Here is a 20,608-nt window from a genome sequence, read left to right as displayed (position 1 = left end):
ATCGGCTAGCAGGGGGAGGACGAATTGTTTTGCTACACGCAGGGCAAGTGCAATTGGATTTTTTTAAAAAAAGAGCACTGCTGAGGGAGGCAAGGGAGTGCGGGAACAGCTGGAATTGAAGGACCACGCCTCCCGTGGGGGTTACGGGTAGGGAACGGGTGCATTGGGGGAGCTGACCCAACGGGTCTGCACTTGGTCTAGTATTTATTAAAAGGTATTAGAAGGTCAGTGGTAGCATCCACATCTTTGTATCAAAAGATTGAGGGAACATGTCCATCTCCAAATATCCAAGGACAAAATTATGACACCTGTGCAAGAACGTGAGTGCTACATATTCAGAAGTGTCATCTCTTTGATGAGATCTTAAATTGAAGCTGTATGTCTTCTTAAAGAGGGGTAAAGGATCCATTGAAACTACTTGAAGAATAGGCAGAATCCTAACAAACATTTATCTCCCAATCACCATCACTGTAATAGATTATCTACTGTCGCAATTATGACATTGATGTAAAGCCAGGCAAAAATTATTTTTCTCCACGAATATGATGGTATTTCAAAAAATTCCTCAGCAACTGTACAGTTCTAAAACTGTACATTTATGAGCTCATTCGTTATTTTCTATTATAGAACATAAACAAAGCTTGTTTGCAATAAATGTCTCATGCTAGGTGGCAGTAACATCTCAATATTTGCATATTATTAGTTATAGTCATACAGTGTGGAAATATGCCCATCAGCCCAACTTGCCCACACCAACATAACTCGTCCTATCCCATTATTGCATACACTTACCACATTAGAATGCAGACATTCCACCAATGCTAATAAATATTCCTCTAGTTTATCCCTCAAAACTCGCTTGGCACTTATTTTTGATGTCACAATCTGTTTGTCCCCAATCCGAATCTTAGTGCTACTGCGAGTTGGAATTTCATCAAATGTTGTTTGCAGAAAAAGGCTTTCCATTTCTGAGAAGACTGTGCCATCTTTGCAATCTTCATTTGGTGGTTCTTCTGCTGGTGCACTAAAAAAAACCCATACGATATTAACGCTGGTTACTAAATGCAATCTTGTATAATTATTTTAATCCTCATTCTCCCTAACTTTCATTGAAGTTCAGTGATCAAAAAATGTAATCCTTGGCTTGAGGTTTTTCTTTTAAGGAGATTTGTTTCTGTATGAGAAGCCAAATTTCCCCCCAAATTCATCCTCAAACCCAATTTCCCCATCTGCCATGAAAATGCTCCCTTATGCTGTGACAATGGCAGGCATTCTCTGATATCTCATCCATGTGATCTTTCCCACATTGCTTGCTTGATTGTGAATGAGTATAATCACAACTTAGCCAGAGACCATCCTCATCTATCTATCTATATTACGAAAACTCTGTTCTTGACCGGTTTGGGTGATCTGTGCTGCGATTTCCGAGAGAACGCCGCCACCTACGGCCGTCATTTTTGGCCACCTTGCTCAGAGCTCCCCTCCGCCGCATGTGTACCAAGGATTTTTCTCGTCGATTAAAAATGACAGAGATATTAATGTTTTTACAAAATTCCCCATTCTCTCTGCTGCCCCCGCTGGCGGCAGGGGGGAGGGACTATAAAACCAGGAAGTGGTGTGCCGCAATCAGTGTCTGCAAGCGGGAGGAAGGCAGAGGGTCACATTTCTCTGAGCTGTGAATAACACTGAACACATGTCTACTCAAATGTAAGTGCCCTTAGTGGTTCTAAAATGCTTGCAGAATGTGTCTATTGGTTCTAAAGCTTGCAAAAAATGTCTATTGGTTCTAAAGCTTACAAAAAAAATGTCTATTGGTTATAAAGCTTGCAAAAAGTGTCTCTATTGGTTCTAAAGCTTGCAAAAAGGGTCTATTGGTTCTAAAGCTTGCAAAAAAATGTCTATTGGTTCTAAAACTTGCAAACAAAATGTCTTTTGGTTCTAAAGCTTGCAAAATAATGTCTATTGGTTCTAAAGCTTGCAAAAAATGTCTATTGGTTCTAAAGCTTGCAAAAAAATGTCTATTGGTTCTAAAGCTTGCAAAACATGTCTATTGGTTCTAAAGCTTGCAAAAAAAATGTCTATTGGTTCTAAAGCTTGCAAAAAAAATGTCTATTGGTTTGAAAGCTTGCAAAAAAATGTCTATTGGTTCTAAAGCTTGCAAAAAAATGTCTATTGGTTCTAAAGCTTGCAAAAAAATGTATTGGTTCTAAAGCTTGCAAAAAAATGTATTGGTTCTAAAGCTTGCAAAAAAATGTATTGGTTCTAAAGCTTGCAAAACATGTCTCTATTGGTTCTAAAGCTTGCAAAAAGTGTCTCTATTGGTTCTAAAGCTTGCAAAAAGTGTCTCTATTGGTTCTAAAATGTTTGCAAAAAATGTCTATTGGTTCTAAAGCTTGCAAAAAATGTCCATTGGTTCTAAGGCTTGCAAAAAAATGTCCATTGGTTCTAAAGCTTGCAAAAAGTGTCTCTATTGGTTCTAAAGCTTGCAAAAATGTCCATTGGTTCTAAGGCTTGCAAAAAATGTCCATTGGTTCTAAAGCTTGCAAAAAGTGTCTCTATTGGTTCTAAAGCTTGCAAAAATGTCTCTATTGGTTCTAAAGCTTGCAAAAAAAAGTCTCTATTGGTTCTAAGCTTGCAAAAAAAATGTCTATTGGTTCTAAAGCTTGCAAAAAAAATGTCTATTGGTTCTAAAGCTTGCAAACAAAATGTCTATTGGTTCTAAAATGGTTCATATTAGCGCTCCAGAAAGTCCCCCCTCCTCCTCCTCCTCCCTGTTGGCTTGGCTTGGGTGTGTCTTGAAATTGAAAGGCACTACTTACTGCAAATGGTGGCTTGGTTGCTTTGGCTTGCAGTTGAAAGGCACTACACTGCAAATGGTGGATTGGTTGCTTTGGCTTGAAGTTGAAAGGCACTATTACTGCAAATGGTGGCTTGGGAGCTTTAACTTGAAGTTGATAGGCACTATTTACTGCAAATCGTGGCTTGAAGTTGAAAGACACTACTCACTGCAAATGGTGGCTTGGGTGCTTTGGCTTGCAGTTGAAAGACAGTACTTACTGCAAATGATGGCTTGGGTGTGGCTTGAAGTTGAAAGACACCACTTACTGCAAATGGTGGCTTGGGTGTGGCTTGAAGTTGAAAGGCACTTACTGCAAATGGGGTGCGTGGATGCATTGGCTTGAAGTTGAAAGGCATTACTTACTGCAAATGGTGGCATGTAGTTGAAAGGCACTACTTACTGCAAATGGTGTCTTGGGCGCTTTGGCTTGAAGTTGAAAGCACTACTTACTGCAAATGGTGGCTTGGGAGCTTTGGCTTGAAGTTGAAAGGCACTATTACTGCAAATGGTAGCTTGGGTGTAGCTTGAAGTTGAAAGGCACTACTTACTGCAAATGATGGCTTGGGTATGGCTTGAAGTTGAAATACACCACTTACTGCAAATGGTAGCTTGGGTGTGGCTTGGGAGCTTTGAAGTTGAAAGGCACTACTTACTGCAAATGATGGCTTGGGTGTGGCTTGAAGTTGAAATACACCACTTACTGCAAATGGTAGCTTGGGTGTGGCTTGAAGTTGAAAGGCACTACTTACTGCAAATGGTGACTTGGGTGTGGCTTGAAGTTGAAATGCACTTCTTACTGCAGATGGTGGCTTGGGTGTAATGGCTTGAAGTTAAAATGCATTACTTACTGCAAATGGGGGCGTGGGTGCATTGGCTTGAAGTTGAAAGGCACCACTTACTGCAAATGGTGGCTTGGGAGCTTTGAAGTTGAAAGGCACTACTTACTGCAAATGGTGGCTTGGGTGCTTTGGCTTGAAGTTAAAAGGCACTACTGTAAATGCACTTCCTGTTTGCACTGCATTTTGATTTTAGATAAAACGCTACCACTTACGGCTGTGATTTTTGGCCATCTTACTCAGTCCCCCTCCGCTGAGCAGAGGCAGAGAATTCTTCCCATCAATGAAAATAAAAATGTTATTAGTTTTTTTTTAAATGTTGAGAATCTCTCTCCTGTCAATCACTCCATGAAAGCCACTCCTTTTCCGGTGGGGGGGGGGGGGGAGGGGTTATAAAACCCGGAAATGTGGGTGTGGCTCCGTCTCTGCAAGATGGAGGAGGGAGATGTCACGATTCGCTGTCTTTAGTGGCTTTGCACCCTACTTCAAATGGTATGAAACTGCACTTGAATTTGGTGGCCTTGCACCCTGCTAGAAGTGGTAAGAAACTGCACTTGAATTTGGTGGCCTTATACCCTGCTTGAAATAGAATTTCAAGGATTAGCCATGAGTCAACTGCCAGCCCACCAGCCGTGAGTGCATGAGTTGCCAGCACAACAGGCTTGATTGACTGAGACGCCAGCCCAAGAATCCATTTGGCGCACAATTTGCATACTAGCCCTCTGGAAACCAGTCCTTTCAGCCCATAACACCCATACTAGCGCTCCAGAAAGCCCAACCCCCCCAACCGGCCACCAATATTAGAATTGGTGGAGAGGTGGAATATTGCATTGGATGACCAGCCCTCCTGTGTGATGCTGGGACCCAACGGGTCCCACTTAGTCTAGTAGAATATATTTGCTGGAAGTCAGGCAGGATGGATGGGGCAGGGACAACAGTAGCACCACACAACACATTAACAAAAAGACTACAACTCAGTCGGTAAAAATTATGGGAATTATATGACTGAATTCAGCAAAGCTACACATGTACCCACTGAAGTTTAACAACCCTAGGTTAAACAGGCCAGTTATTGAAAGGTTAACAGACTGGATCATAAGACACAGGAAATGAATTAGGCCTTTTGGCCCATCAGTCTGCTCCACCATTCAAGCATGTCTGATTCATTTTCCCACTCAACCAGTCTCCTGCCTTCTCCCTATGAAATCTTTCATTAGCCCTAACTAATCACGAATCTATCAATCTGCACTTTAAAAATACCCAATGACTTGGCCACCACAGCAGTCTCCAGCAATGAATTTTCGACAGATTCACCATACTCTAGCTAAAGAAATTGCTCCTCATCTACATTTTAAAGGTATGTCCTTTTATTCTGAGGCAGTGCCCGGTGGTCCTAGACTCTCCCACTACTGGATATATTCTCTCCACAACCTCTCTACCTACACTGTATCCTGAAAGTATTCAGACCCCTTCATGTTTTTCCACATTTTGTTACGTTACAGCCTAATTCTAAAATGAATTAAACTCTTTTTTTTTTTTTAAATCATCAATCTACACACAATACCCCATTATAAAAAAGTGAAAACAGGTGCTTAGAAATTTTTGCAAAGTAATTAAAAAGAAATAACTGAAATATCACATTTACATAAGTATTCAGACCCTTTACTCAGTACTTTGATGAGGCACCTTTGGCAGCGATTACAGCCTCAAGTCTTCTTGGGTATGACGCTACAAGCTTGGCACACCTGTATTTAGGTAATTTCTCCCATTCTTCTCTGCGGATCCTCTCAAGTGTCAGATTGGATGGGGAGCGTCGATGCACAGCTATTTTCAGGTCCTTCCAAAGATGTTCGATCGGGTTCAAGTCCGGGCGCTGGCTGGGCCAATCAAGGACATTCATAGACTTGTCACGAAGCCACTCCTGCATTGTCTTGGCTGTGTGCTTAGAGTCGTTGTCCTGTTGGAAGGTGAACCTCTGCCCCAGTCTGAGGTCCAGAATGCTCTGGAGTAGGTTTTCATCAAGGATCTCTCTGTACTTTGCTCCGTTCATCTGTCCCTCGATCCTGATAAGTCTCCCGAGTTCCTGCCGCTGAAAAACATCCCAACAGCATGATGCTGCCACCACCGTGTTTCACTGTAGATATGGTATTGGCCAGGTGATGAGCGGTGCCTGGTTTCCTCCAGAGGTGACGCTTGCATTCAGGCCAAAGAGTTCAATCTTGGTTCATCAGACCAGAGAATCTTGTTTCTCATGGTTTGAGAGTCCTTTAGGTGCCTTTTGGTAAACTCTAAGCGGGCTGTCATGTGCCTTTTACGTCTTGCTTCCGTCTGGCCACTATACCATAAAGGCCTGATTGATGAAGTGCTAGTTGTCCTTCTGGAAGGTTCGCCCATCTCCACAGAGGAACTTAGGAACTCTGTCAGAGTGACCATCTGGTTCTTGGTCACCTCCCTGACCAAGGCCCTTCTCGCCCAATTGCTTAGTTGGGCTGGCGGCCAGCTCTACGAAGAGTCCTGGTGGTTTCAAAGTTCGTCCATTAAATGACGGAGGCCACTGTGCTCTTCGGGACCTGCAATGCTGCAGAAATTATTTTATACCCTTCCCCAGATATGTGTCTCGACACAATCCTGTCTCGGAGGTCTACGGACAATTCCTTCATCTTCATGGCTTAGTTTTTGCTCTGAGATGCACTGTCAACTGTGGGACCTTATATAGACAGGTGTGTGCCTTTCCAAATCATGTCCAATCAATTAATGTACCACTGGTGGACTCCAATCAAGTTGTAGAAACATCTCAAGGATAATCAATGGAAAGAGGATGAACCTAAGCTCAATTTTAAGTGTCATAGCAAAGGATCTGAATGCTTATGTAAATGTTATATTTCAGTATTTATTTTTAATTCCTTTGCAAAAATTTCTAAACACCTGTTTTTTGCTTCTTCATTCTGGGGTATTGTGTGTAGATTGATTTAAAAAATAATAATTTAATCCATTTTAAATAAGGCTGCAACGTAACAAAATGTGGAAAAAGTGAAGATCTGAATACTTTCTGAATGGACTGTATGCCTTTCATTATTTGGTAGAATCAATGAGACCCCCCCCCCCCTCCTTCTCTCTAAACGCGAGCGAGTATGGTCCCAGACCCTTTACTCTCCTCATATGTTAACCCAATCATCCCAGATTAGATGCATTAATTTTATCTGATGTTCTATAGAAGACCTTTTCCCCTCACAAAGCAAAATAAAAACATTGTAAGGTAAATTCTGTTATTACAATATATGAATTATATTAGTTTCTGTCTTATTTTTTTAATTCACAGCTACAGGTGGAATTACATTATATCCGACCATTTGTCCAATTTCTCTACTTTCTCCTGGCTTTGTAGCATAAACATACTTCCTAACATATTATGGCTAAGGATTTTGTGAAATCAAAGGAGCATGAAAAAATGTTTAAAAACAAGAAACTTGCACTTCTGAACTCCAGAAGTGGTTTGGAATAGAGATATAAATAAATACTAATGAAGTAGAACTACAATCCAGTCATAAATTTAAGACCATTAAAATGTCTTCATTGCTTAAATACCTCTCTGTTGAGGGTGCCTGAAAGAAGTCCATTCCAGATTTGCAGTCCTTCAGCGTTAAAACAACCAATATTTGAGACACCAGTTGATTTGGTAAATCTCTATTTAAAAAAGTGCAACAAGCTCAATACTTAACATCAGAAACCAAAAAAAATTATTTAATTAGTCTGTCAGTTACAGTGAAACAGAAAAATAATTTCCCAATGGCAAGTCAATATGCTATTATGGTTCAGTGATAACTTTATCATTGCAGATTGCCTTAATTGTAATTTAGTTTAATTTTAGTTTTAGAGTCTTAGAGCGTGGAAAACAGGCCCTTCGGCCCACTGAGTCCGCACTGACCAACAATCTCCCCGTACACTATTTCTATCCTACACACGAGTAATCATCCAATTCCCCTATCACAGCTTTTATTAATAATTTGAGACAAGACCAGATCCCAATACAAAGTGGCTTTGTGCAAACTATTTATACAGCATGATATTTATATTGCACGAATATCTAACTGTGGATACACAAATTTATAGTATCTTAATTACTTCTACTTCTCCATGAAAAAGGAAAGATATATAGAGAATTAAACTGTCAGGCAGAGGGAAAAAAAAAGCAGGTGAATGTAGGAACTCAAATTAAAAAGCTAAAAAGAGTGGCAGGAAGTGAGAAGGGGGACAGAATAAGGTAGAGAAGGAAGAAAGGCATATCAATACCCTTACGGGCCTGTCCCACTTAGGCGATTTTTTTCGGCGATTGCAGGAGACTATACAGTCGCCACATGTTCGTGGATGGTTGCCGGGAGTCGCCTTCATGGTCGTGAGGAGTTCCCACATTCAGGGAACAAGTCGCAACCTCATTATGGTCACCGAGAATTTTTGAACATGTTAAAAAATTAGCGGCGACTAGAATGAAGCCGCCATGGTGAGTTGCGAGAATTCTCAAGCCGGTGGGTCGCAAGGTAATTAAACGTTAGGTTGTGTGTGTGTTGTGGTGTGTGGTGTGTGTGTGTGTGTGTGGTTGAATGAAAAGTGGGTTAGTTCAGAAACATAAAATTTACAAAAAACAATAAATTTGTTGATTTTTTTCATCACATTTGGTAATATGGCCGAGGCATGTTCAAATATAAGCATAAAATTATATTATTGTATTTCAAAGCTCCTAGATATCATTCAGATAATTTTATACCTGCTAAGATCATATTTGCAAAGAGTTCAGTATTTCAAATCAACTTTACTTGCTTTTTACTGCAAAAGAACTATGTAAAAAAAAATAATAATTTACAAGGCTTTATGACATTAAGACATCTCAAAGGGTTTAAGGGCCCTGACAGCATTTGTCAAGTGCTTGAGAACTTTTTGACATATTTGTCAAGTTGTTTCAGTTCATCTGCAACATGGGCATTTACCCAACAATATGGAAAATTACACAGGTATATGCCGTGTCCATAAGAAGCAGGTCAAATCCTACCCGGACCGATTACCAGCCCATTAGTCTGTTCTCTATCATCAGCTAAGTGATCATTGAGTGCTCCTTAGTGAAACTTGCTGCGCAAGACCTACTCCCAGAAGCCCAGTCTGGCTCAATCCGCTCCTAACCTCATTACAGCTGAACTCCAGAGGTGAAATAAGAGGTGGGATTTGAAATGAGATGAAATAAGAGAGAGCCCAATCCATCACACAAACCAGACTTCCCACCATTAACTCCACATGCACTTTACGTTGCCTCGGAATAGCAGCCACTATAATCAAAGACCTTTTCCCACCCTGGTCATTCATTCTTCTCTCTGCTCCATCCGGCAGACAAGCAGAGAAGCTTGAAGCACGCACCACCAGATTCTGGAACAGCTACTTTCCTTCAGACTTCTGAATGGTCCTGCGATAAGTTAGGGATACTGTCTGATTTACCTCTACTTCCATTGCGGACGCTGTCTATGGAACTGATGTGCTACAATGCTGGAGAGCTATATTCGACACTCTGTATCTTCCTTTGCTCTACCTATTGTACTTGAGTTTGACGTATTGTACTTATGTATAGTATTATATGATCTGATTGGATAGGTTACAAAACAAAGCTTTTTCACTGTACCTCGGTACAAGTGATAATTATAAATCTACATCTAACTGCCATCGGCATCATGGCAGTTATGATCGGATGTGGCTCCAGGGAGTTCTAGGTGTTCTGGAACTCTGGAAAAGACCCTCCATTGGTCTTTGGAAATTATACATAGTCCAAAGGAAGATGATTGTAGTGGTTGGATGTTTATAATTTTGAGGGCAAGAACATTTCTGCAGGAATTTCTCAAGATAACTAAGGTTGGGCAATTAATACTGGCTCAGTCATCAAACCCCACATTTGTGAATGCATACGAAAATATAATAATACTCTATTCAGCCAATAAAGTAGTGCAAGAATCGTTGCATTGATTTGGTGTTTAAAAGATGTTTATATTAAGGAAAGGAACATTTTATATCCTTCACTCTTTATCATTTTTAAGTACTACCAGATCAAACCAGAAAATAGATGAAATTAATTCCACTCCTGGCTAATAAAGAATCAGTAAACAATCCTGTTCTTTTGACTGATCTTTTTTTGCGAAAAGACTGCAAAATTCAGTATACAGTTATGATTGAATTAACTAACAATAGTACTCTGCAGCCCAGATTTCCAAGTTTAATACACCAACCTGCAAACTACTGATGGAATCTCTGCATTTTCTTCAGCATTCTCCTCCGCTTGGTAAGACAATAACCATCGCATTATTGCTTTCTCTAAGATCCAGTGCTCTGCCGCCCATTGGATAATTTTCAACAGCACCATCAATTCGTTCTGGCAATGTACATCTTCCCAATGCTTGAGAAAGACACTTCACAGCGGAACTAGAGAAGAAGTAAAGAACTTTGTAAAATGAAAAGTCTCAATCTGAGCCATAAGAAAAATGCTTGTACAGTAAACCTTGTCATAACAAACTGCTTATAACGAATTTTGATAATAGCAGGACAGACCTACCGACATTCACCGCCCGGTCGAGCTGCCGATGCCAACTCCGGCCCACCAAGGCTTCCCCCAGCCAGCACAGCTCAGCTGCCACTTCCAGCAAGGCTGCGGATACCACGCCTCGCCGGCTTCCGGTGCCGGCCCACACAGCCTCCCCGGCTGCTTATGGGCCGGGACGCTTGCTGACACCACGGCCCACACAGCTGCCTCAGCAGCTTCCAGGCTGTGCTTGCCACTGTGTCGCCGACAATACCTGCACTCCAGCTGCCTGCGGGCTATGACCAATGACTTCACCGATCCTTGCATCTCCACGGGCCGCTAGCAGGCCAGGGCCATCAACTCACCTGGATTCCAGGCTCAGTTCCATACCAAGTCTGAAAAAGGTGCCTCACCCGAAATGTCAGTTATCCATGTTTTTCAGAGATGATGTCTGACTTGCTGAGTTACTCCAGCACTTTATGTCTTCTTGTGTATAAAAAACAGCATCTGCAGTCTACTACTTATCAATAATAATCCTTACTTGGTTACAGCAACAGCGACAATAATAATGGGCAACATTGAAGATGAGGCTTTCAATTTTAGGACATCCGAGATGTCCTCATTCTTTAGTAAACGTGCTTTCCCCACCTGATGTTGAATATGGATCCCTCACTCGAATTTACCCAATTTCCTGTAGTTCTACTCCCATTCTCCCATTCCTAGATGGATGGAACAAAGATAGAGATCCCCCGGTCCTCACCTTGCACATATCAGCTTCCGCATCTAATACATCATTCTCCGAAATTTCCACCACCTTTCAACATTACCCTACAACATTGAATTCTCAAATTTTACAAACATTCCCCTCTCAACCTTCCCTTTTTTAACCTTCTCTCTTCTCTGTGCCCCATCTGAATACGCATCCACTTCTCACTTTACCCATCAGCACTTCCACCTATATTCCTTTCTTTGGCTACACATTTCACACAACTTCTATCCTTACTCCTTATCTCACGCTTTTTGTCTATTCATCTCTGGCCTTTGTCCAACCATCTTCCAATCCCCCCCCGCGGCAGCAGCGGTAGCGGAGACCCGACTCGGCCCCGAAGCTGTGGCGGAGGTAGCGGCAGCGGAGACCCAACTCGGCCAGCCTCGGCGCAGAGGGAGAACAAAGAGGGAAGAGACAGAGACTTTAAGATTTTGCCTTCCACCACAGTGAGGAGGTGTTTGGTGAACTCACTGTGGTGGATGTTAAATTTGTGTTGATTGTGTGTTTTTGTCATTTTTTTAATTATATGTATGACTGCAGGGAAACAAAATTTCGTTCAGACCGAAAGGTCTGAATGACAATAAACGAATCTAATCTAAAAAAAAACCTGTATCCACCTATCATTTACTAGACTCTCTTGAAGAGAAAAAGATTAGTTAAAACAAATGTAGGCCCCTTGCCGTCAGAAACAGGTGAATTGATCATGGCGAACAAGGACTTGGCAGACCAATTGAATAACTACTTTGGTTCTGTCTTGACTAAGGAAGACATAAATAATCTGCCGGAAATAGCAGGGGACTGGGGGTCAATGAGATGGAGGGAACTGAGGTGAAATCCGTGTAGCCGGGAAGTGGTGTTAGGTAAATTGAATGGATTAAAGGCTGATAAATCCCCAGGGCCAGATAGGCTGCATCCCAGAGTAACTTAAGGAAGTAGCCCCAGAAATAGTGGATGCATTAGTGATAATTTTTCAAAACTCTTTAGATTCTGGAGTAGTTCCTGAGGATTGGAGGGTAGCTAATGTACCCCCACTTTTTAAAAGGGAGGGTGAGGGAAAACGGGGAATTACAGACCAGTTAGTCTAACATCGGTTGTGGGGAACTGCTAGAATCAGTTATTAAAGAAGGGATAGCAGCACATTTGGAAGTGGTGAAATCATTGGACAAAGTCAGCATGGATTTATGAAAGGTAAATCATGTCTGCGAATCTTATAGAATTTTTCGGGATGTAACTAGTAGAGTGGATAAGGGAGAACCAGTGGATGTGTTATATCTGGACTTTCAGAAGGCTTTTGACAAGGTCCCACATAAGAGATTAGTATACAAACTTAAAGCACACGGTATTGGGGGTTCAGTATTGGTGTGGATAGAGAACTGGCTGGCAGACAGGAAGCAAAGAGTAGGAGTAAACGGGTCCTTTCACAATGGCAGGCAGTGACTAGTGGGGTGCCGCAAGGCTCAGTGCTGGGACCCCAGCTATTTACAATATATATTAATGATTTGGACGTGGGAATTGAATGCAAGATCTCCAAGTTTGCGGATGACACGAAGCTGGGGGGCAGTGTTAGCTGTGAGGAGGATGCTAGGAGGCTGCAAGGTGACTTGGATAGGCTGGGTGAATGGGCAAATGCATGGCAGGCAGTATAATGTGGATAAATGTGAGGTTATCCACTTTGGTAGCAAAAACAGGAAAGTAGACTATTGTCTGAATGGTGGCCGATTAGGAAAAGGGGAGATGCAACGAGACCTGGGTGTCATGGTACACCAGTCATTAAAAGTAGGTATGCAGGTGCAGCAGGCAGTGAAGAAAGCGAATGGTATGTTAGCAATCATAGCAAAAGGATTTGAGTATAGGAGCAGGGGAGGTTCTACTGCAGTTGTACAGGGTCTTGGTGAGACCACACCTGGAGTATTGCGTACAGTTTTGGTCCCCTAATCGGAGGAAAGACATTCTTGACATAGAGGGAGTACAGAGAAGGTTCACCAGACTGATTCCTAGGATGTCAGGACTTTCATATGAGAAAGACTGGATAGACTCGGCTTGTACTCGTTAGAATTTAGAAGATTGAGAGGGGATCTTATAGAAACTTACAAAATTCTTAAGGGGTTGGACAGGCTAGATGCAGGAAGATTGTTCCCGATGTTGGGGAAGTCCAGAACAAGGGGTCACAGTTTAAGGATAAGGGGGAAATATTTTAGGACCGAGATGAAGAAAACATTTTTCACACAGAGAGTGGTGAATCTCTGGAATTCTCTGCCACAGAAGGTAGTTGAGGCCAGTCATTGGCTATATTTAAGAGGGAGTTAGATGTGGCCCTTGTGCTAAAGGGATCAGGGGATATGGAGAGAAGGTAGGTACAGGATACTGAGTTGGATGATCAGCCAGGATCATATTGAATGGCGGTGCAGGCTTGAAGTGCCGAATGGCGTACTCCTGCATCTATTTTCTATATTTCTATGTTCTATGTTTCTATGTCCCACTCCCACTCTTTTCAAGCTTTCTCTCCCCCCCCCCCCTACAATCAGTCTGAATTAGGGTCATGACCCAAAACATACAATGCCCTCCATAATGTTTGGGACAAAGACCCATCATTTATTTATTTGCCTCTGTACTCCTACAATTGAGATTTGTAACAGAAAAAAAATCACATGGGTTAAGTGCACATTGTCAGATTTTAATAACGCCATTTTATGCATTTTGGTTTCACTGTGTATCACCATAGTCTCCCCATTTCAGGGCACCATAATGTTTGGGGCACAGCAATGTCATGTAAATGAAAGTAGTCATGATTAGTATTTTGTTGCATATCCTTTTGATGCAATGACTGCTTAAAGTCTGCGAGTCTGCAGTTGCTCGATGTCTTCTCTGGTGATGCTCTGCCAGGCCTGTATTGCAGCCATCTTTAGTTTATGCTTGTTTTGGGTGTTAGTCCCCTTCAGTTTTCTCATCAGCATAATAAAGGGCATGCTCTAGTTTTTCTTTCTGTTGCAAATCTCCAAATTGTGGAGTACAGAGGCAAATAAATAAATGATGGGTCTTTGTCCCAAACATTATGGATGGCACTGTAACTTAATCCACATTCCCCAGAAATATTGGAGAATGGAGTTAGTCTAGCACTTTGTGTATTTCTTTCTCTAGTATTTTGCCCAACAGCCTGGAAGCATAATGCCATATTTTCTCATAGAACGCAAGACAAGAAAAAATGGAGTTAAATGTTTGGAATTTAAAAAAGAACAAAAAATTCAACACAAGAATGCTGAGTCAAATGCTACCAATCCAGAACCTTCACTGAAATTTGACTCACCTGATGGTTTGCATGTGGATCCTGAAAAGATTTTCCAAAAATCACATGTCTGGCATGGTTAGGTTCCCTTCAAGAATTGCCTCCATCAGCTGGAAGCTTTCAGCTTCAGTCTGGTGCGAGCTGATGCTCCGAAGTGCAATGGCCCAGATTTTGGCCAGAGCTTTGCAAGTTAATTTCTGTGCAGTATTCAGGGTCGATTTCAATCTCTGGCATACAGCCACCTCATGAAGGCAGCAAAGAACATATGGAATTCTCTCTCCACGCCGTTGCTGAGAAAGGATCTGGTGCAAAATGGTCAATATGGGAACAAGTTCGCAGTTGGGTAAGCTTGAAGGATATTTTGCAACCAGAACAGTGACGATTTGTAACCTTAAAGGGGAAAAAAATGGATGTCAGCTATCATTTACAATAGCCTTAATAACCAAATGGCAAGTCTGTCATCACTTACAATAGCCTTAACATCCTTTCACAAGAAATTCCTTAATCATTCTTGTTGAGGTGCATTTCCGAAGTAGAACTTACAAATATTTGCCACCAGCATTTGTCTAATATTTTATGAGCTAATTTTTTAAAATTTAACTGTTAAATAAACTTCTATTTTCATTGGAAGATTTATTCCATTTAGGATATACATCAATAATCTTAATTATTGCTCCTTTGCAATTTCCCAGGTCATAATCAAACCATTATATACTTCTGCTCACTGCTGATGCCAGCAGTGGCCATTCAAGGAGTTACCCTGTCACCAGGGGAGTAAGGCTGCAATGGCCACACTGTTTTGTAGTAAACATACCATGCTCCTTACTAGCAACAACATCACCTTTAAATACCTAAAATATTAACTGAGAATTAAATATACCAGTACACGATTGATCATGTGCACCCAACAAAGATCTCCTACCTAAGCTCAGGGGAATATTTAGCAGTTTAGGAATTCCAATTTTTAGATTTTTTTAAATTAGTATTTTTTTTTCTTGGAGTTCTTTTGTGGTTCAGGGATAATGAAAACAAATTGTGGGGCTCTTATTATTAATAATATTAAAATATTAAGATGATATAAATACATCACGTTTGACATTCATTTCTCTTTCTTGACAATTCTGGCATTTTTTCGTTACTTCCTATTTCTTGCACTTACAATAATTATTTCTTGTCCATTCTCCCACGATTTCTCCTTGTCCATTCCTTTTGGAGCTACGAGGGTCATACAGCACAGAAAAGGCCATTAAGCCCATCTTGTCTATGCTGACCAAGATGGCTCATCTACGCTTGTGCCACCTGCCCGCATTTGACCCTTATAATTCTAAACCTTTTCTATCCATGTACCTGTCCAAATGTCTTTTAAAATGTTATTAGTATATCTGCCTCAACTACCTCCTCGGGCAGCTTGTTTCATATACCAACCACCCTCTTTGCGAAAAAGTTGTCTCTCAGGTTCCTATTAAATATTTCCCCTCTCACCTTAAATCTATGTCTTTTGGTTCTTGATTCCCCTATGTACTCTGTGCATTAATTTTACTCTGGGTAAAAGCTATAATGCAATAAAAAGGTACTGAGAAAGTAGGTAATTGATTCAGGCACTGAGATGGAATGTACTGGGGCCTTACTATATATTACATGACGTTTTTAACATTATAGCCATTCCCTATGAAATATCAAACAATTAAAATCAAAGGCAAGGCAAAAGGGTTAATAGTATGGAAAATATTTTGTTAGAGTTGAAAGATAAAAGGCAAATAAGAGCATAGGCACAAAATGCTGGAGTAACTCAGCGGGACAGGCAGCATCTCTGGAGAGAAGGAATTGGTGACGTTTCAGGTCGCGACCCTTCTTCAGACGTCTCGACCCAAAACGTCACCCATTCCTTGTCTCCAGAGATTAAAACAGCACCTGCAGTTCTTTCCTACTCCTGGGCATATAAAGAGCCACAGACTCCACGTGAACAGCACCACGACTATGGAGATCGACATTATTTTTTTATCAATATCACAGATTAAAGTAACCATATAACCATATAATATAACCATATAACAATTACAGCACGGAAACAGGCCATCTCGACCTTCTAGTCCGTGCCGAACACGTATTCTCCCCTAGTCCCATATACCTGCGCTCAGACCATAACCCTCCATTCCTTTCCCGTCCATATAACTATCCAATTTATTTTTAAATGATAAAAACAAACCTGCCTCCACCACCTTCCCTGGAAGCTCATTCCACACAGCTAAGTAAAGAAGTTCCCCCTCATGTTACCCCTAAACTTCTGTCCCTTAATTCTCAAGTCATGTCCCCTTGTTTGAATCTTCCCTACTCTCAGTGGGAAAAGCTTATCCACGTCAACTCTGTCTATCCCTCTCATCATTTTAAAGACCTCTATCAAGTCTCCCCTTTATCTTCTGCGCTCCAAAGAATAAAGCCCTAACTTGTTCAACCTTTCTCTGTAACTTAGTTGCTGAAACCCAGGCAAGATTCTAGTAAATCTCCTCTGTACTCTCTCTATTTTGTTGACATCCTTCCTATAATTAGGCGACCAAAATTGTACCCCATACTCCAGAATTGGCCTCACCAATGCCTTGTACAATTTTAACATTACATCCCAACTTCTATACTCAATGCTCTGATTTATAAAGGCCAGCACACCAAAAGCTTTCTTTACCACCCTATCTACATGAGATTCCACTTTCAGGGAAACTGTGCACAGTATTCCCAGATCCCTCTGTTCACCTGCATGTTTCAATTCCCTACCATTTACCATGTACGTCCTATTTTGATTTGTCCTGCCAAGATGTAGCACCTCACACTTATCAGCATTAAACTCCATCTGCCATCTTTCAGTCCACTCTTCCAACTGGCATAAATCTCTCTGTAGACTTTGAAAATCTACTTCATTATCCACAACCCCACCTATCTTAGTATCATCTGCATACTTACTAATCCAATTTACCACACCATCATCCAGATCATTGATGTACATGACAAACAATAGTGGACCCAACACAGATCCCTGTGGCACCCCACTGTGGCACCCCACTAGTCACTGTCGTCCAACCTGACAAACAACCATCCACCATTACTCTCTGGCATCTCCCATTCAGCCACTGTTGAATCCATCTTGCTACTCCACCATTAATACCCAACCATTGAACCTTCTTAACCAACCTTCCATGAGGATCTTTCATTCTCTCTCCTTCAAAAAAAATCAGCACACTAAATATTTTCAATCTAATTTAGACATATTTGTTCAAGTTCATATTATATAACCATTATGAAATTTTAAATAAACTTTAGTGGTGATGTGGCTGAAACAGCTTGTAGATGTGGATAAGAAAATAAGGGAAAACGTTGGAGTCTGTTGCAGTCACAGAATCATTCAACATGGAAATTAATAACAAAATTAATATTCATCACATTTCTAGCTTTAGTGATAAACATACCATGGTATCAAATCAAAATCGTTCTCTGATTTTTGCAACCGATCGCATATCATTTCCCATCCCAACTCAATACGTCTTTGTTTGCTTGGCATCCCTTGATGGGAGGGGCTTTGTGGAGTTTCCATACTTGTTACTGGTGACACAGACACAGCCAAACACTGCAAAGATCACAGCCAAACAACTGCAAAGTAGGAAACAGGTAACAAGATAAAAATGTAAAAAACAAAGTGCTGGAGGAACCCAGCTGGGGCAGGTAGCAGCTGTGAAAGGGGATGAACAATGCCAATGTTTCAGGTTGGGATCCTTCTTCAGATTGAAGGAGTGGAGGGAGAGGGGACGGGGGAATGCGATTGTGAAACTTCACCCTGCCTTCTATTATCAGACATCCATTTCTCTCCTTTTCACCTCTAGCCTTTGTCAAATACTCCACCCATCTGCCAATCACTCCCCCGTCCCCATTTCCCTTTTCCAGTTTTCTCCCCCTAAGTTAATCAGTTTGAAGAGGGGTCTGGACCAGAAACACTTTCTGCCCATTTCCCTTCACAGATGGTGCCTGACCTACTGATTTGCAGTATTTTTCTCAATATTCTAATATGTGCAGTTTCATATGTCTCCGGGTAAAAATTTCACTAATTTTTCACTGTGCTCTTAAACAATTGGGTTATAATGTGTTACAATTCATAAATGTTCTACATATAGCAAGAATTCTTTATCAAAACACCGCACATTTTAACACGTTTATTTAGGTGTAAATGTCGCTAATTCACGCTAACCAGGTTTGCATTTTCCTGTACCTGATGACAGATGTCAGCAGCCAGATTGGCAAGTTTCTCTTTCACAGCAACATGGCGCACTCCTGCGGAATACTTTCCTCTGCTTCCTATGTGGCTCACTTCACTGACAATTGCTTCGTGGAGACTATAAAGCAGGTTCTGCCAATTCAACCAGTCAGCTGCAAAAGCACCTATTGCACACAAACATAAAAAATATTGAAATACACTTTTAAGATAACCATCAGGTTACAGATGGTGCCAAACCCAGGCACTTCTACATGTGCTGGCCCCAAACGTGGATATCATGTATAGTCTTTTCGCTGGCTGCATAGCACGTCACAAAATAGCTTTTCTCTGTATCTTGGTACATATGACAATAATAAACTAAACTAAATAATCAGAAGACCTGAATTAATGCAAGTGTAACAATTTTATTATTATCTTTAGGTCACTGGTTCTTGCAAATAAGATTTCAAATTTAGAAAGAGAAAGGAAGGAGCGATAAATAGAACCTTAGTTTCATTAAATGCTTCTTAGGTCCTCAGAAATAGTGGCATTGCTTAAACTGGACTTTCAACAATTTCAGGTCTCCATTGCAACAGGATGCTTTATCCAACCTGCTCCATGGTTACTGCCTCCTTCTTGATTTCTCTGGGAGTTTCTCACCTCCCTCTTGATCCCTGGACTCCTTCTCAGCTACTCCCTTTACCCTCCTATCCAGCCTCACAGTGAACTGAGGTGTACCAAAATTGCACGGTGGCGCAGCGGTAGAGTTGCTGCCTTATTATTTTGGACAATGAAAGATTAATTAGCATAGACTAAATACAATTTGGTACGCACATGTTCATTACATGAATGTTTAAAAAAACTCACAACAGCTGAAGATCTGAAATAGTTTCAAGACATTGAGAACCACCTTGTACTAACAGTCTGAGTTCAAATCAATAGTTTGAGATAAAAAGCACCTCATCTATTTGGAACTTGCATGCAATTCCAGTAAAAAATAAAGTTGCAAATCATCCAATTACACTACCTTTTTCCTTAGTTTTTATCCCCTTTGGATGATGGGCTTGGAGCTGTAGACGAAAGAATTCAATGATTTCGTCCTTTAAGGAATCTTGGAGACGCTTCTGTGTCCAAATGCATAGCAGCGTTGAGAAGGTGTCCTCCCCAAGTTTACACACACGAACACGGCAATTCATTATACACATCTTGAGGAAGACATTGAGAGCTGATACGATATGCTCAATGACTGCAAAGACTTGTTCCTGTCTGTATTACAGAAATACAATTTGAAACAATCTGCGAAATGTGCGAGCATACATTCACCTACATACATTAAAAACATTACACTCTGAGACACTGATTTAGTCGCCTGAAACCACAATTCATTCGAACTGCAGAAGTGAAATTCAACAATTCTTCAACAATAATCTGTTGCAAAAAGCTAAATGTCTGAAAAGGAATTTGGGTCAAACTATTCAAAGATATTGAATAGTTGGATTAAATAACTTCTACCTGGCTATGTTCTGGAATGTCAAGGCAAAGATTTTACATGTTGTAAAGTTTGTTTTTCTGGTTTCACGTCCTATAATTAAGATTAAGCTAAACCTTCAAATGTTTCTAGCATTGCATTGGTCAACACATATATTTAATTTAAATTGTAATGTACATGCATAGTACAAATTCAGCTCACTCATGTTGGACAATATATACAATCCAAACCTAAGTTTTGGAAGTGACAGAACCCTTCAAATAATGGCACCATTAGAAAATAAAAAAGCCAATTAAAAACAAATTTCATGTTACTTGGACTATATATTTTTTTCACTATTTTGCTTTTTAAAGCTTTTATTTTGTATATTAGTATATATTGAGAAAAAGTATTTCCCACGGCATTTAAAATTATTCATGGAACCAGTGTGACATGGTCTTGCTACAAATAAGTCATACAGCCAAAATAGGCCCCTTAGCAAGGAAAAGATACAAACTGCTAGAATACTAAACAGGTCAGGCAAAATTTCTGGAGAGACATGTACAGGTGAAATTTCGTGTCGAGAACCTTGTCAGACGCTTGCATACCTGAGTTGGTGTTATTTGCCC

At 40.8% G+C, this 20,608-nt stretch overlaps 1 protein-coding gene across 1 annotated transcript in view; it reads right to left on the bottom strand.

Annotated features, from left to right (window-relative positions):
• Positions 1 to 20,608, bottom strand: part of atm (ATM serine/threonine kinase) — a 183,993-nt gene that overhangs the window by 105,304 nt on the left and 58,081 nt on the right. The window contains 7 exon segments of the mRNA XM_033023432.1: positions 793 to 1,024; positions 7,261 to 7,359; positions 9,936 to 10,115; positions 14,344 to 14,667; positions 17,733 to 17,890; positions 18,527 to 18,696; positions 19,539 to 19,777. Coding sequence (XP_032879323.1) covers positions 793 to 1,024; positions 7,261 to 7,359; positions 9,936 to 10,115; positions 14,344 to 14,667; positions 17,733 to 17,890; positions 18,527 to 18,696; positions 19,539 to 19,777 — 1,402 coding nt within the window.

This window comes from Amblyraja radiata, chromosome 6 (assembly GCF_010909765.2).
Source record: "Amblyraja radiata isolate CabotCenter1 chromosome 6, sAmbRad1.1.pri, whole genome shotgun sequence".
Taxonomy (NCBI): domain Eukaryota; kingdom Metazoa; phylum Chordata; class Chondrichthyes; order Rajiformes; family Rajidae; genus Amblyraja; species Amblyraja radiata.
This window is presented reverse-complemented; position numbering and strand designations above follow the sequence as displayed.